This window comes from Lethenteron reissneri, chromosome 42 (assembly GCF_015708825.2).
Source record: "Lethenteron reissneri isolate LAM-NWPU_2019-01 chromosome 42, ASM1570882v1, whole genome shotgun sequence".
Taxonomy (NCBI): Eukaryota; Metazoa; Chordata; class Hyperoartia; order Petromyzontiformes; family Petromyzontidae; genus Lethenteron; species Lethenteron reissneri.
In genome coordinates this window covers 11,734,292-11,748,002 of record NC_083820.1, presented here as the reverse complement: position 1 = coordinate 11,748,002, position 13,711 = coordinate 11,734,292, and the positions used below count along the sequence as shown (strand labels likewise).

Sequence of the window (13,711 nt, the reverse complement as noted above, 5' to 3'; positions counted from 1 at the left end):
TCCACCATAAGAATTGCGCAAACATAAACTGTACGGCACTCACCCGATGCCGGCCTTGTGATTGCACCTGGTTGCAATCTCTGCCTGACATGAGCCAGATCTGCAGACAGATCCCCACTGGAGTGGTTCCGGCGATAGGGAGGCACCGGAGCAGACACGGGAGCTCCATCCCTTGCCCTGTCGCCACACACCGAGGCTGCTCTGCTCAGAATAGCGCCCGTTTCCAGGGTGGTTCCCGCCTGTCCAGGAGGCATGGGCGCGGGTCTCGTGGGCATCAGCTTTCCACCACCGTCTCTGTCCTCGGCGCTCTGCCAGACTGTCATGTTGGCACGAAGGAGTGGCGGTACTTTCAGAGGGGCAGATGCCCGTCGGTTGGTAGGCGGGGGCGGTGGCGTGCGGTGCGCTCGTGGTGGTGGCTGGGGCTGCTGAGTCACGTCGGGGCGAGGAGGAATGGGAGGGCGGCTCTGTCCTTGTTCGTTATTCAGCTGCTGCTGCTGGGGACCTTGTAGTAGGTCATGTGCTTCCAAGCTCACATCTGATCTCTTCGTTGAGAGACTCTGATTGAATTGCATTACTTGCTCAGTTAACTTGCTCTCGAGATCTGTGGAGGTGCAGCCAGACAATCCAACACCACTCTTATGATTCAGCGAATCTGGCTTTGGTTTACAGTTTGAAGACAAGCCACCATTATGCACAGTACATTCAGTGCTGCTGCTTGAAATTTCGTTGACATGAAAAGCTTCAAAACTCTCGCTTCTGTCTTTGGCATGTCGCTTTTGTGTCGCCACCCACTGCAACAGGTCTTGGTGTACAGATTCTCTGTTATGAGACCTTTTGGATGTCTCTTGCTCTGACCTGATTGTGACGGTATAGTCGATCTTCACTGGTTTCCCAACATTTGTATCCTTGTTCTCTCCTACCTCAGGGTGCACATCGTAGCGTCGGACTGGGGAAGATGGAAAGCGCAATCCTGTGTTTTCTTTTGGTGTCTCAGACGTACTGGACATACCGAAAGATGATTCCAAAACATCTGGCTGTTGGCCAACAACAGAGATCTCAATATTTGAAGAGTCAAGTGATAATTCTTCATTATTTTCAAGCAAATTACATGGCAATTCCTTTTGGTATACATCAAAACTCTTTGATTCTTTAAAGCTCGTATTTTCTTTTTTGCTACGGTTTAAATTGGGATCATTCTCCATTGTCTGTACGAGATCAGAAACAGGTGACTCTTTAGCTTCCAGTTTTACAAACCGAATTGGGAAAATGCCTCTGCAGCCACGAACTTCACCTTCCAGCCAGTCATCTTCCAGTTCCTGAACGATTGTTATTCGGTCACCCTTTCTGAAGTCCAACTCACCAGCCTCGATGGCTTTAAAATCATAAAGTGCAACAGCATAAATTTCATTTTCATCAACGTTGTGTTGGCTGAGAGGTCCATATTCACTTCCACATAAAGTGCTTTGGTCAGAATCCAAGATCTCCTCATCTTGACAGTGATCTTTCACATTCATCTTCTTCAGTGGTTTGAGGAGTTCAACAAAGCCTTCTGGGAAAGTGCCACGTCTGCCATCAATCTCCCCATCATACCAGCCCTCCTCCGGGATGCCGGTTATCGTAATGATGTCGCCTTCTCGAAAGTCGAGCTCGCCCTCCATCTGTGCCGCCAGCCCCATAATGGCCCGCGCTCGGCCAAGCGCATTCGCAGGCAACACCAAGTCGGCGTCGCTGTCGGCACCCGGGTAACCACCCCGACTTGGCCGAGCCGGCAACCTGAGCTCCGTGACACATGACGCGGCGATGAGGCCACGATGGTTCTCCCTGCGTCCTCGGAACCAGTTTGTGTCAAGTGCTTCCTCTATCACCAGCACATCTCCTGCAACAAGACGCATTCCATCGTTAGCAGGGTCACTGCAGGAACCATCTTTCTTTGATCATATTTTTGCCACCGGTATTGTGTTATTGCTAATGATGTGTCAGGTGCTGTGCAGCATTGGAAGCTCACCCCTCTTGATCTCCAGACTGTCGGCTGTTAGGGGGTTAAAGCTTTCTGTGCAAACGTAAAGCCTCTCTTTTGCTTGCAGCTTGGGGATGGGAACGGGCTCCACAAAGCTGGATGGGAATTGCCCTGTAGCAAAGCAAAGTGGATAACAACAAGAGCATAATGCGTGCAGGCATGTGTACATAACCACCCATGTTATTGTACGTTAATTAAATATATAATATTAGATGCACAGTATAATTATAATTGTTTTATAACTGGGTTTATGAATAGGTTAATATTCTTTGGTACTGCGTGTTGCAGTGATAAACAAAAGATTTTTTTTTTGTAACCGCAACAAATTTTATAAATTGATGTAAATTTAAATGCTGCAGTGTTGGCAGGGGTACAAAAGCACAAATAAAAAAAACTCACCATGTTCGTTCATAACACCGACTTAAAAGGAAAAATATATAATCGGTGATGTTTTAAGCACTGACTTGATTTCAGAGCGCATAGAGAGACCAGAGATATTTAAACTATAAAACTATTTTAATTTACCAGGTAAGGCCCACTGAGCTATGAAGCTCTTTTTCAGAAACGACCTGGCCACAAATAATAGCTCTACAAAGTGGCTTATCATGTGGACATTTCTAGCAGCCAAATAATCTGAACGCATGTTTCTAAATGTGGTGGGAAAAATCAAAAGACCTGGAGAAAAATCCACGCAACCACGGGAGAATCTGCAAACTCCAAATATACAGGCCTCAGGGTCGGGATCGAACTCACGCATCCTGTGTACCAGGTGAGGTAGTTAATGTCTCGCCACCGTGACGCCCTAAAGAGTGGATAAGAGTGGGAGACTGCACTATACACCGTAGGGCCTGATAAGTATAACATTTAAAACATGTTTTCTGGTGAAATGCATTAGATTGGCACGCGAATATTTACCTATTAATAGCTAATGATTAACAAAGTAAAATTCTAAAATGTTGCTGGCACATTGCATTCTGGGTAACGCATAATATTTATAATAGTTACCTATATGTATTAATAGGTAACTATTCATATTCCAATTTAAAAACTGCTTGTCAACAAACATAAAAAAAAAATTCTCATCAGGCCCAATGGTTGAAATTGCAGTCTAACTCTTTTTCACTATCACTCAGGCCTCTCTGTTTATGTGCTATGAAGAAGGGACATTTGCCCAAACATAATCTATTATATATTATATTTTAAGGCAGCGTTATTGACGAATATTTTAAGTTTGTATGCCTTTGTATTTGCTTAAGATCAATTGAAATTGTGGCATTAACTTTACATAATTATTCATAAAAACATTTGTATTGACTACATATCACCCCAAAGTCTGCTTTTACAAATTTTGGAAACAATGTCTGGAGTTCCATTTCCAGTTACAGGAAGCGTGGACACGCACATGACACGCACGACATAGCTTATTACAAAAGCTGTCGCTGCAACTTTAAACAAAATGTCAGCTTCCTGTAGGAAAGCTCGGGCAGGTTTTCCAGTTACATGGGACAAAATGTACTCCCAAAATAGCCAAAAACAACACATTTTGCCAAATATCCATCCTCTTGGCCAACTTAAATCAGACTAATGAACACTCAAAGCGACACTTGAGGGCGGCGGAATAAAACAAATCAATGCACTCTGTGGAGATGACTATTAAGATGGTGGTAATCAACTCGATACACAATGGAGAGCATGCTGAATGGAATCTAAAGAGTCCTTCAGGCCACCTTAATTACACTTAAAATATCCAAAGTACAATGAGCTTCAGCCAAAAAGATTATACGCACGGCTGTAAAGTGGTGCAATACACATGCTGCTATGGGGATGAAGTGCATAGCATGCTCAACCCAGCACAGCCCATCCCATTGTCCCACGACCTCACCTGTGACCCCATCCTTCTTGCCTAATAGCCAGAACTCGTCGAGTGTGTCCAACAGCAGCACCACATCTCCCACGAACAGCGTCAGCTCCTCCGGCACACTGGGCCGGAATTCGAACATCGCGCGCAGCAGGCTGCCCGCCTCCATGTCCGCCTATGATCGTGCAAACACAACACATGCACGTGGAGGTTAGCAGTGCAAATATGTGCGATGCATGATCAAAAGCAAAACTAAACTTTTTTAAAATTGGTTAAACGTGATTTTAATCAAAGGGAGGTCAACCAAAATTAGTTTTCATGGTATATATTCACAAATGCCATTGCTGTAGACATTGGGCTTCTACCAGCTACCCAACTTGATTGCTAAGTTTGCCTCACCCAATGTTACTACCATATGTCCAACATTAGATTGCCACACTGAATAGACGGTGTCCGACAGATATGACTGTAAGGGCCAACCATTTCAATAGCGATTACACCGTGGAGGAAATGCCAACAACTGATAGCAGTCCCCCACAGTGGATACATGATGGGTTAAAAGGCAAACTGGCGAACTGAGAAAACAAATGCAGCAAAGGCACAGGGCAGAGATCGGATTTTCCCGTGGAGTTTTCCTGGCTTCAAAGCTCAAAGGACATTGTTCACGCAGATACGCTGTGGACTAAAAGTAGGATGGCATCTTCAGCTGAAATTAGAAGCACAGAGGGTTTAATTACATTCATCTAGTTACCGTTTGAAACACTTAGATCAGCATCCAATTCCTTAAACATGCTGTCTGCAAAATGTGCTTCAGTGAAATGTGCTATTTAGTGAGTTGCATGAACAACAAAAACAAAAGAACTTGCAAGTGTATGCCGCACTGAAAAATATACCTCATTTTCAGTGACTCCTGAGGTCACGCTTTGGGAATTCTACCTTATCACAAAAACCTTGTGCTTTATTTGATGTACCATTTTCTCCGGACAGCCAAGGAATTGTAATATGTACTGTGTATTACTTAATAATACGCTTCCAGGCTGCGCTAAGTCTGTAGCTATCAGAGCGGTTACAATTATTGGTATTTCTCTCAATTTCGATGGATTCTCTAATTAGTCTTGGCTAGTAATAATTAGTTTTCCATAACACTTCAACGTTATCAAACTTCAAATGAGTGTCCTTGTTGGCAAGCATGTTCTGCCACTGCCGACAGTTGTGTTTGAGATAATTTAATGTTCCTTTGGTGTTCTTTTAGTCTTACGCTGTTACATCCTGTCTGTCCAATATAGCATTTACCACATAAGCAATTGATCCGATATACACCTTCTGTTGATAACTTAGGTAATGAAAAAGTACACTCCAGTATAAAAGTAAAACCATCTGGGGATGTTATGACGTTTTTTTTACTCGGTCAAAGGAATAGACCTACTCTGAATACTTTAAATAATGCCCATGTTACATTTTAACCTGGCAGTTTACATTCCTTTGCAGTGGTCTGAAAGAATGCTTCAGAAATATATTATCAAAATCCTGGTGTCGACTTTCTGTTGCCTAGCTACTTCACGACAATTTTAAAAATGAAAAGTTTAACAGTTTTTCCATCCATTCCGGCATTGCCACTACCCACCAATCCGTACAACGGTCTCAATTAGACTCCCCAATCGATCCCTGGTGGAACCAATAAATAAAAATCCAAGTACCAACAATGTGCTCTCACGGACTGATATGTAGTGGTTGATCAATTCTTTCAAGAGGGCAGAAATAATGGATGGAATGGTCCCAAGACAAAACCAATTCAGACATGCCACTTGGGAGTGCAGAACCACAAATTTCCTTTATATCGAGGGGCCTTTCTGATGTTTCCTGTCTGTTAGCAGTCAAACTTTTCCATTGCAAAAAAGTGATACTTGCTTTTAAATGTTTTATACCAAAAGAAAGTACTTAACAATCCCCTCCAGAATGAAACACTCAAGTCAATTCTGGCACAGGTTTATGATGCGCAACTTAGAATGCACATTAAAGATTTAATTTAAAATGTTACAACTGTGATACATGCAATATAGCTTAAATGATGAGCGAAATGCATTAGAAAACCAATATCATGGAAGTAGTGTTGATGATTTGTATGTTGTGAAATAGCAACACCACCTCAACACCACATGGGGATATTATGCACTCAACATGACATTAAAATACCACAACTCTTACACATCATAATTGCTATTTATATATTCACGTGTAGCCTGACAGCATCAGAGCCAAAATTGTGCAATAATTCTCCATATTCATATTGTAAACCGTCAATATTCCTGACGCATTCACCGAAATAAGTTTTGCAATATAACTCACCTCTGCAATTACGAAATCCCATTTGCTTGACGTGACCATTATGAACTGTTTTAAGTACTCTACTGAGATATACCACACATGTATCCACATGTTCAGGGAAGTACACTATTGGCTTCGACACATATATAACAGTTTACTCAGACTTCCTGCATAATAATTTATGGACACATACAACTTTAACCGCATTTACTGATCTGTCTTTAAAGCCTCAACCACTTCAACAGAATATAAAAATACATTTACCGCAATCAAATGCAAAATGTATATGTACAGCTCCTTTGCCACTCTACTGCTGGATGAGGGTTTCCCTGCGCTGTGGGTCATGAGTATTATTTAACCATACTTCACCACGCACCTCAGTGCAGGATGGTGTGCATACACACAGGAGGATAAAAGTGCACGGCTCCCTGCACCTAGCCATCCAGCCAATAACAACCTGTGTGTTTCCAGTGGTCATCCAGACAAGCACTATCCAGAAACACAGCCCTGCTAAAGCATCTGTGTCATTTGATGCATTCACGGGTGATTTAGTAATGAGCGGAACTTGAGAATATACAACTTGTGTGTGTCCGGGTGTTTATGCAAAGTGTCACAGATGGGCGTTAATACATTATATGGGCAGATCAGATGGTAGCTTTTTGGATTTGTTTTGAAATGGATCTAAAACTAAAATATATTTTGAGTACTACAGCAACCACAGCGGTGGTTGGCGGCACATTTTGCAAGCACAGCCGAGGCCAGATTAAGGGATTACAACTGATTTCAGTTGCTAAACAATGCATTCATCAATTTAAAATACGCTGCTTGGCTCTTGAAAAGCACAATTTTGTGCTCAATACGCATTGCATACTCACGTGACATATAACCTTCCCACATTCCCATACACAACACAAAACCTCTTCCTGCACAAATGCATGAGAGAATGCCAAACCTAGCTTAAGTGATAACACAATGGGCAGAATATGACCAAACTAGAATGCACCCGATCTCATCGGATACCAGTAGCAATGCTGCTCCAGGATAATGCTTAGATTGGCGACAACCTTGCATAATAGGTGTTACAAGCTGCGGCACTATGTTGTTGGCAGCAGTGCTGCAAATTACGTTGGTGCACTTCAATTCTATGCTCCCACGTCGATGCCATCTGCCTTCATAATCACCCCACTAGGCAGCGTGGTGAAGTATGGTCACACACGAATGCCACGATCCCACGTGACGTGGGGAGGCCTTCGTCCACTGATAAATGGATGCACATTTACGAATACATGGCTCGGCTTTAAAAAGCCTTCGTTTCATTGGGGATCGAGGAGGGCAAGCGCCTGCTAAATGCATGTGTCCCAGTTGGAGATGAACACATTCCTCATTAATGAATCACACGCCACACAATGTGCATTGCAAAGGTGGATATACAGAATGTGATTGCGCTGCTGCGAAAAAAAACCTTTACGTCGCCACTAAGCCCGAGGCCAAAAGTGGAGCGCACCCCAGCACTGTACAGACGCGCCACGGCCCACAGCCCACATGGCTGGGATCGTAGTCTCGTGTTTCACCAACCTACTCTCGTTCAACTCTGCAAACTACAACTGCGTAGTACTCCGGGAGCTCCATACACAGCGCTTTAGTCCGGGTTCCCCTCACTCAACGGCCAAAATTGTGTTCATATAGTTCAGGAAACGGCAGTATAATTTGATTCCCATTTGCACCCAATGGAATCTTCCTACACGTGTTATTACATGTGCAGTATATTAAAGTTCTTCAGCACACCCAATTATTGGTGCGTTAAATACAGCTATAATCCCAATACCCATGCAATACACTAACAGTTATTAGCCAATTCATTCAAAGATCAAAACACATTCCAATACTGAACGTGTATGGAGTGAAGCACGTGCATGAGGAATTATTAATCACAATTAATGCAAATTACAAGTAGGCGACTGGAGCAAACAGAACTGCAAATGAAACAGAACAAAAATCCATAACAAGACCGTAAAAACAAGACGAAACAAGCTAGAAAAATCATGCATATGCAAGACACGTGTAATGCGTTCCAATATTTGTTCTTTAAAATGTTTCAAGGAGTCATAATAACAATGTCTTGAATATCGACACTTCATACAAACCAACATTCCGTTTATGCTGTATCATTTTTAAGAGTTATTGTGACCCTCACATTACAGACAGGTGGACAGAGCTGATGCATGCATGCATGAAATTATTTCTTGAATCAAATCATAACCATGAATTATGACAAGTTGTCAATCACCGGGGGTTAAAGAGCTGCATGCCTATCAGTTACTAATTCCTATAAATTGCTTTCTCTGCCACCTTGGCTTTGTAACAATAACCTCATCCATGTCCAGAGGCAAATTCGAAATAATAGCAGGTGACAAGGTGAGATGGAGGTACTCCATTTGCGTCTGGGTTCAGTGCCATGAGTGTAATTGCACTTTGTAGAAACAATTCTACAAACTGCCCTGTTTGTTTTATTAGGCCATTGGTAAGCTAACAGAACATTCAGAGTAAAATCATGAATTATACATTACCGTTGTCCCTTACTGAATGCTCTATTGGGGCAAATGACAATGTAAATTGCTTATGTGGGAAAACCTCAAAGTATTAAAGATGTTGGGAGTCATGGACAGAGAGATTTGTCTGAAAGTATTTTGTTCATGGGATAAAATCAGACTACCCGAGAAAACTCATAATTATGCGTACATGAACCCACTTACTCTTTGGTTCTTTCGGTAAAGTCACGTCGAAAATGCAACACAAGCAACCATCATCAGGTAAGAGACAGCTTGTGTCTCTCTCTGCATGTGTGTCTGCCTATGCTGTTTCCTTGGTCCGTGTTATTCATTCTTACCTGATGATGGTTGCAACCGAACCGTCGTATTCTATTATTATTTGATTTATTTTCTACGTGACTTTACCGAAAGAACCAAAGAGCAATTCCTGCAGACACGAAAGCTTCGAATCTAGTATGAACCCACTTGCTATCCTGCTATGTCCTGACTAGCCAGCTGGTTTGGGAGTTTAACACACCTATGTGATCCCCCAAACAATTGCCTGAGTAGTGCTGCCTTGCCCAGGTCATGATGCACTTGTGAATTGGGTGGTTTCCCGAGGAGCAAAATGTCCCAATAGATGCCTAGTTAACAATTAGGGACACTAAGGCTCCTCCTAATAATGATGGTATTTAAGTTAGCTACCCACACTACTTGTAGAACTAAAAATATAGCATTTACCGCAGCCTTTCTTCCCAGTTCTTAGTTTTATTTTTCGCATTATTTTTCTATGCTGCAATGCTGGTGCGCGAGTTGTAAACCACAATCGCAAGACACAAAACCGTCACATACCAATGCCGCTATAAGCCATGTGTAAACATGCCAAAACTCAGGGCGTGTTCACTTTGCCGACTAACCTGCCGTGTGTCACCAACCCCACCCAAACCTCCCACAATGCAAAGCTCAGCATCACCACTACAGCCACTGCACACAGTTTAGCTTATACCTGCAGGGAAGGGACACTTGGAAGGACACCAAGTGTATGGTCTCAGACCAGTCACCAATGACTGCACAAAGCTTTCAAACACGATTTTGTGAAGTGGTCAGAATCCTTTACTATGTACTCAGCCACGGCTGACAACAGTGGCGTGTGATATATAAAGTGGTTCTTCTCGCCAATCCGCCAGGTTCACCCACCCACCACTGCCCAACGTGGTACAGTGATGTCACAGCCCCAATGACCAGCAGCACCGACAAAGGGCAATAGATAACACATTCTGGCTCTGAAGATTACAAAATACGGCGTGTGATAAAAACCTCTATTGCATGCCATGTGAGAATGTGGTTCACCTCGTGTGGATAAGGGGCAAATGAAGGGACCTCACCAGGTCGGAGAGTACTTCTGTGAATTCGACTCTCAGAAGCTGTGGTTAGTTACAGAGCTTTCGGCAAATGTTCCGAACCTAAATGTACGTGCCATTTGGTGCAAAATGGGAGAAAAAGGCAACAACCTTAATTGTATGTGATAATGCAATCACATTCATAGGTTAGTCAGTTTAACACGTAGGCTTTCGCGACCAATATTATCCATAATACAGGGTCTTTGGGTTACATCGTGTACATATAAATGTCGTTAAACCCGCCACCACCCGACACAGCCAATTAGTAAAGTTTGTCACGCAAACAGAACGTGCCAATTCGTTACTAGTACAGCACACCGGTGAAATCAACTCATTGTGCACAGGAGCCTTATGATGGAAGAATTGTGGCATCAGCAGCACCACGGACAGACAGAACATGGTTGATAATTAAATTACTTTACGATGCAGTGAATGAGAATGTTTCTTTTACTTTTGTAACCTATGCATCATCACTTCTAACTGTACGCCCAGTTATCGTCTATACACCTCGAACTGAAGCTTCCTGGAGTCGTCCTCCTCACACGAGGGACACACCGTGTGTGTAACACAATATACCCTCATAACAACAGAAGCAGAACTTAACAAGGCTTGTTACAATATTCACAGCTCCAATTGCTGGCTATTACGGCCGAGTAGAAATGCTTCAAAAGTTAAAACAACTTAACATAACTTCATAGTTTCTTTTAAACATCTGCACATGAAGGCTTCACGGAGACTTTTGAACATTTTCACGAGGTTCCTGCACTTGGGATGCACGGAAAATCCCATGAGCAAGTGTCCCCATGCGTCAAATGTGCATGGGTGCCAAAGGAAACTTGGACGTTTCCACATTCCCATGACGAGAACCCGTCTTCTCACTGCAAATCCATTATTGACGTTGTCCAACTTGGTTGTTCTTATCCCACCGACATTTATTACAAAAGTGGGTGTCATGTGGATATACTAGATACTGTCAGAGGAACGTGGAATTTCCACCACTAGTTTATAAGTCGCCAACGGAGATCTATCGCTGCCCCACGCCGATCTTAGCACGCGTAGCTGCCCTTTGTAACTCCACTGCTGGATGACAGCCTCCCTCACGCTGTGTCAGTCATGGTAAAGGGGGGGGGGGCGGAGCGTCTGACCATACTTCACCAATATTGTCATTGCGGGACAGCGAGCGGGGAGGGTCAAGAAGGGTTCCGAAGCACGGGGAGAAGAAGCCTGCTCTGAGGAGGAGCTCCAGCGAGAGCAGAGAGCGGAGCACGTGGACGAGAGAAGAGACGCAGGCTGGTGCAGGGGACCTGGGGCAGGGCGCGACGGGGAGTGGAAGGAGGTCGAGACGCACGACGGAGGCGCAGCCAAAGGCGGGAGACGCGCCCGAGAGGACGCCGCGGACACGGAGCGATGCAATCAAATCACGGAGCAGTTATTTAACTTGTGACATGTTTGGCGGAGGGGGGGGGGGCCGGGCCCTTCTATCCAGCAGTGGATTTGACCATGGACTTGATGATGATGGATGGTGACAGTCGATATTAGACACTGACCTCGGGCCGGGTCGAACAGCGGAGGATCCGCGCAGCATTCGAGCTCAAGTGAGAGCCCTCTCAGCCACCGCAGCTACACAACGCGGGCATCTAAACGCTGCTAACCACAACGATAACAAGAACCACAACAACAACAACAATATCGGCGACGATGAGGAGCGGCGCGCTCGGTCGACTGCGACCCGCGGCGAACCACTCAGGTGGCCCACTCGGCTCACGGCACGTGACGCGCTCGCCAGTAGATTTACTACTGCGGATAGGCGAGGCCCAGCCCCCTCATCAGGCCAATGAGGGGGGGGAGGGGCGCTTGCTTATACAAGCTACGGAATCTAAATCCTAGGTGGAAGAGGTGGAGATTGCAGGAGGGGCAACATCACCCCCCCCCCCCTCCTCACCCCCCTCACCCTCCTCACCCCCCCCCCTCACCCCGCCCCCTCCCCTCACCCCCCTCACCCTCCTCACCCCGCCCCCTCACCCCGCCCCCTCACCCCGCCCCCTCCCCTCACCCCCCTCACCCCCCTCACCTCACCCTTCCCCTCACCCCGCCTCCTCCCTCACCCCGCCCCCTCACCCCGCCCCTCCCCTCACCCCCCTCACCCTTCTCACCCCGCCCCCTCACCCCGCCCCCTCCCCTCACCCCCTCACCCTCCTCACCCCGCCCCCTCACCCCGCCCCCTCCCCTCACCCTCCTCCTCCCCCGCCCCTCACCCCGCCTCCCTCACCCCCCTCACCCTCCTCACCCCGCCCCCTCACCCCGCCCCCTCCCCTCACCCCCCTCACCTTCCTCACCCCGCCCCCTCACCCCGCCCCCTCCCCTCACCCCTCACCCTCCTCACCCGGCCCCCTCACCCCGCCCCCCTCCCTCACCCCCCTCACCCTCCTCACCCCGCCCCCTCACCCCGCCCCCTCACCCCGCCCCCTCCCCCCCCCTCACCCCCCTCACCTCACCCTTCCCCTCACCCCGCCTCCTCCCCTCACCCCGCCCCCTCACCCCGCCCCCTCCCCTCACCCCCCTCACCCTTCTCACCCCGCCCCCTCACCCCGCCCCCTCCCCTCACCCCCCTCACCCTCCTCACCCCGCCCCCTCACCCCGCCCCTCCCTCACCCCCCTCACCCTCCTCACCCCGCCCCCTCACCCCGCCCCCTCCTCACCCCTCACCTTCCACCCCGCCCCCTCACCCCGCCCCTCCCCTCACCCCTCACCTCCTCACCCGGCCCCCTCACCCCGCCCCCTCCCCTCACCCCCTCACCCTCCTCACCCCGCCCCTCACCCCGCCCCCTCACCCCGCCCCCTCCCTCACCCCCCTCACCCCCCTCACCTCACCCTTCCCCTCACCCCGCCTCCTCCCCTCACCCCGCCCCCTCACCCCGCCCCCCTCCCCTCACCCCCCTCACCCTTCTCACCCCGCCCCCTCACCCCGCCCCCTCCCCTCACCCCCCTCACCCTCCTCACCCCGCCCCCTCACCCCGCCCCCCTCCCTCACCCCCCTCACCCTCCTCACCCCGCCCCCTCACCCCGCCCCCTCCCCTCACCCCCCTCACCCTCCTCACCCCGCCCCCTCACCCCGCCCCCTCCCCTCACCCCCCTCACCCTCCTCACCCCCCTCACCCCGCCCTCTCCCCTCACCCCCCTCACCCTCCTCACCCCGCCCCCTCACCCCGCCCCCTCCCCTCACCCCCCCTCACCCCCCTCACTCCCCTCACCCCCCTCACCCCCCTCACCCCCCTCACCTCACCCTTCTCCTCACCCCGCCTCCTCCCCTCACCCCGCCCCCCTCACCCCGCCCCCTCACTTCGCCCCCTCCCCTCACCCCCCTCACCCCACCTCCTCACCTCCTCACCCCCCTCACCTCGCCCCCTCCCCTCACCCCAGCTCCATGAGTGCAAACATTTAAACAGCGCAATCTATATGTGCGTACGTGGTTGCAGCGTCGAAGTTGTCTTTGATTTATTTAAACGACGACTACCACTTTAAAGTGTTTTTTTTCTGATCAATAAAATGTCAAGATAGTAGTTTAGGCTACGTGACCAGAAAA

At 47.9% G+C, this 13,711-nt stretch overlaps 1 protein-coding gene across 1 annotated transcript in view; it reads right to left on the bottom strand.

Annotated features, from left to right (window-relative positions):
- Positions 1 to 11,875, bottom strand: part of LOC133353048 (dynamin-binding protein-like) — a 40,040-nt gene extending 28,165 nt beyond the window's left edge. The window contains 4 exon segments of the mRNA XM_061569141.1: positions 44 to 1,876; positions 2,006 to 2,128; positions 3,900 to 4,050; positions 11,676 to 11,875. Of these exon segments, the coding sequence (XP_061425125.1) occupies positions 44 to 1,876; positions 2,006 to 2,128; positions 3,900 to 4,044 (2,101 nt within the window). The 5' untranslated portion in view covers positions 4,045 to 4,050; positions 11,676 to 11,875.
- Positions 11,876 to 13,711: the final 1,836 nt, after the last annotated feature.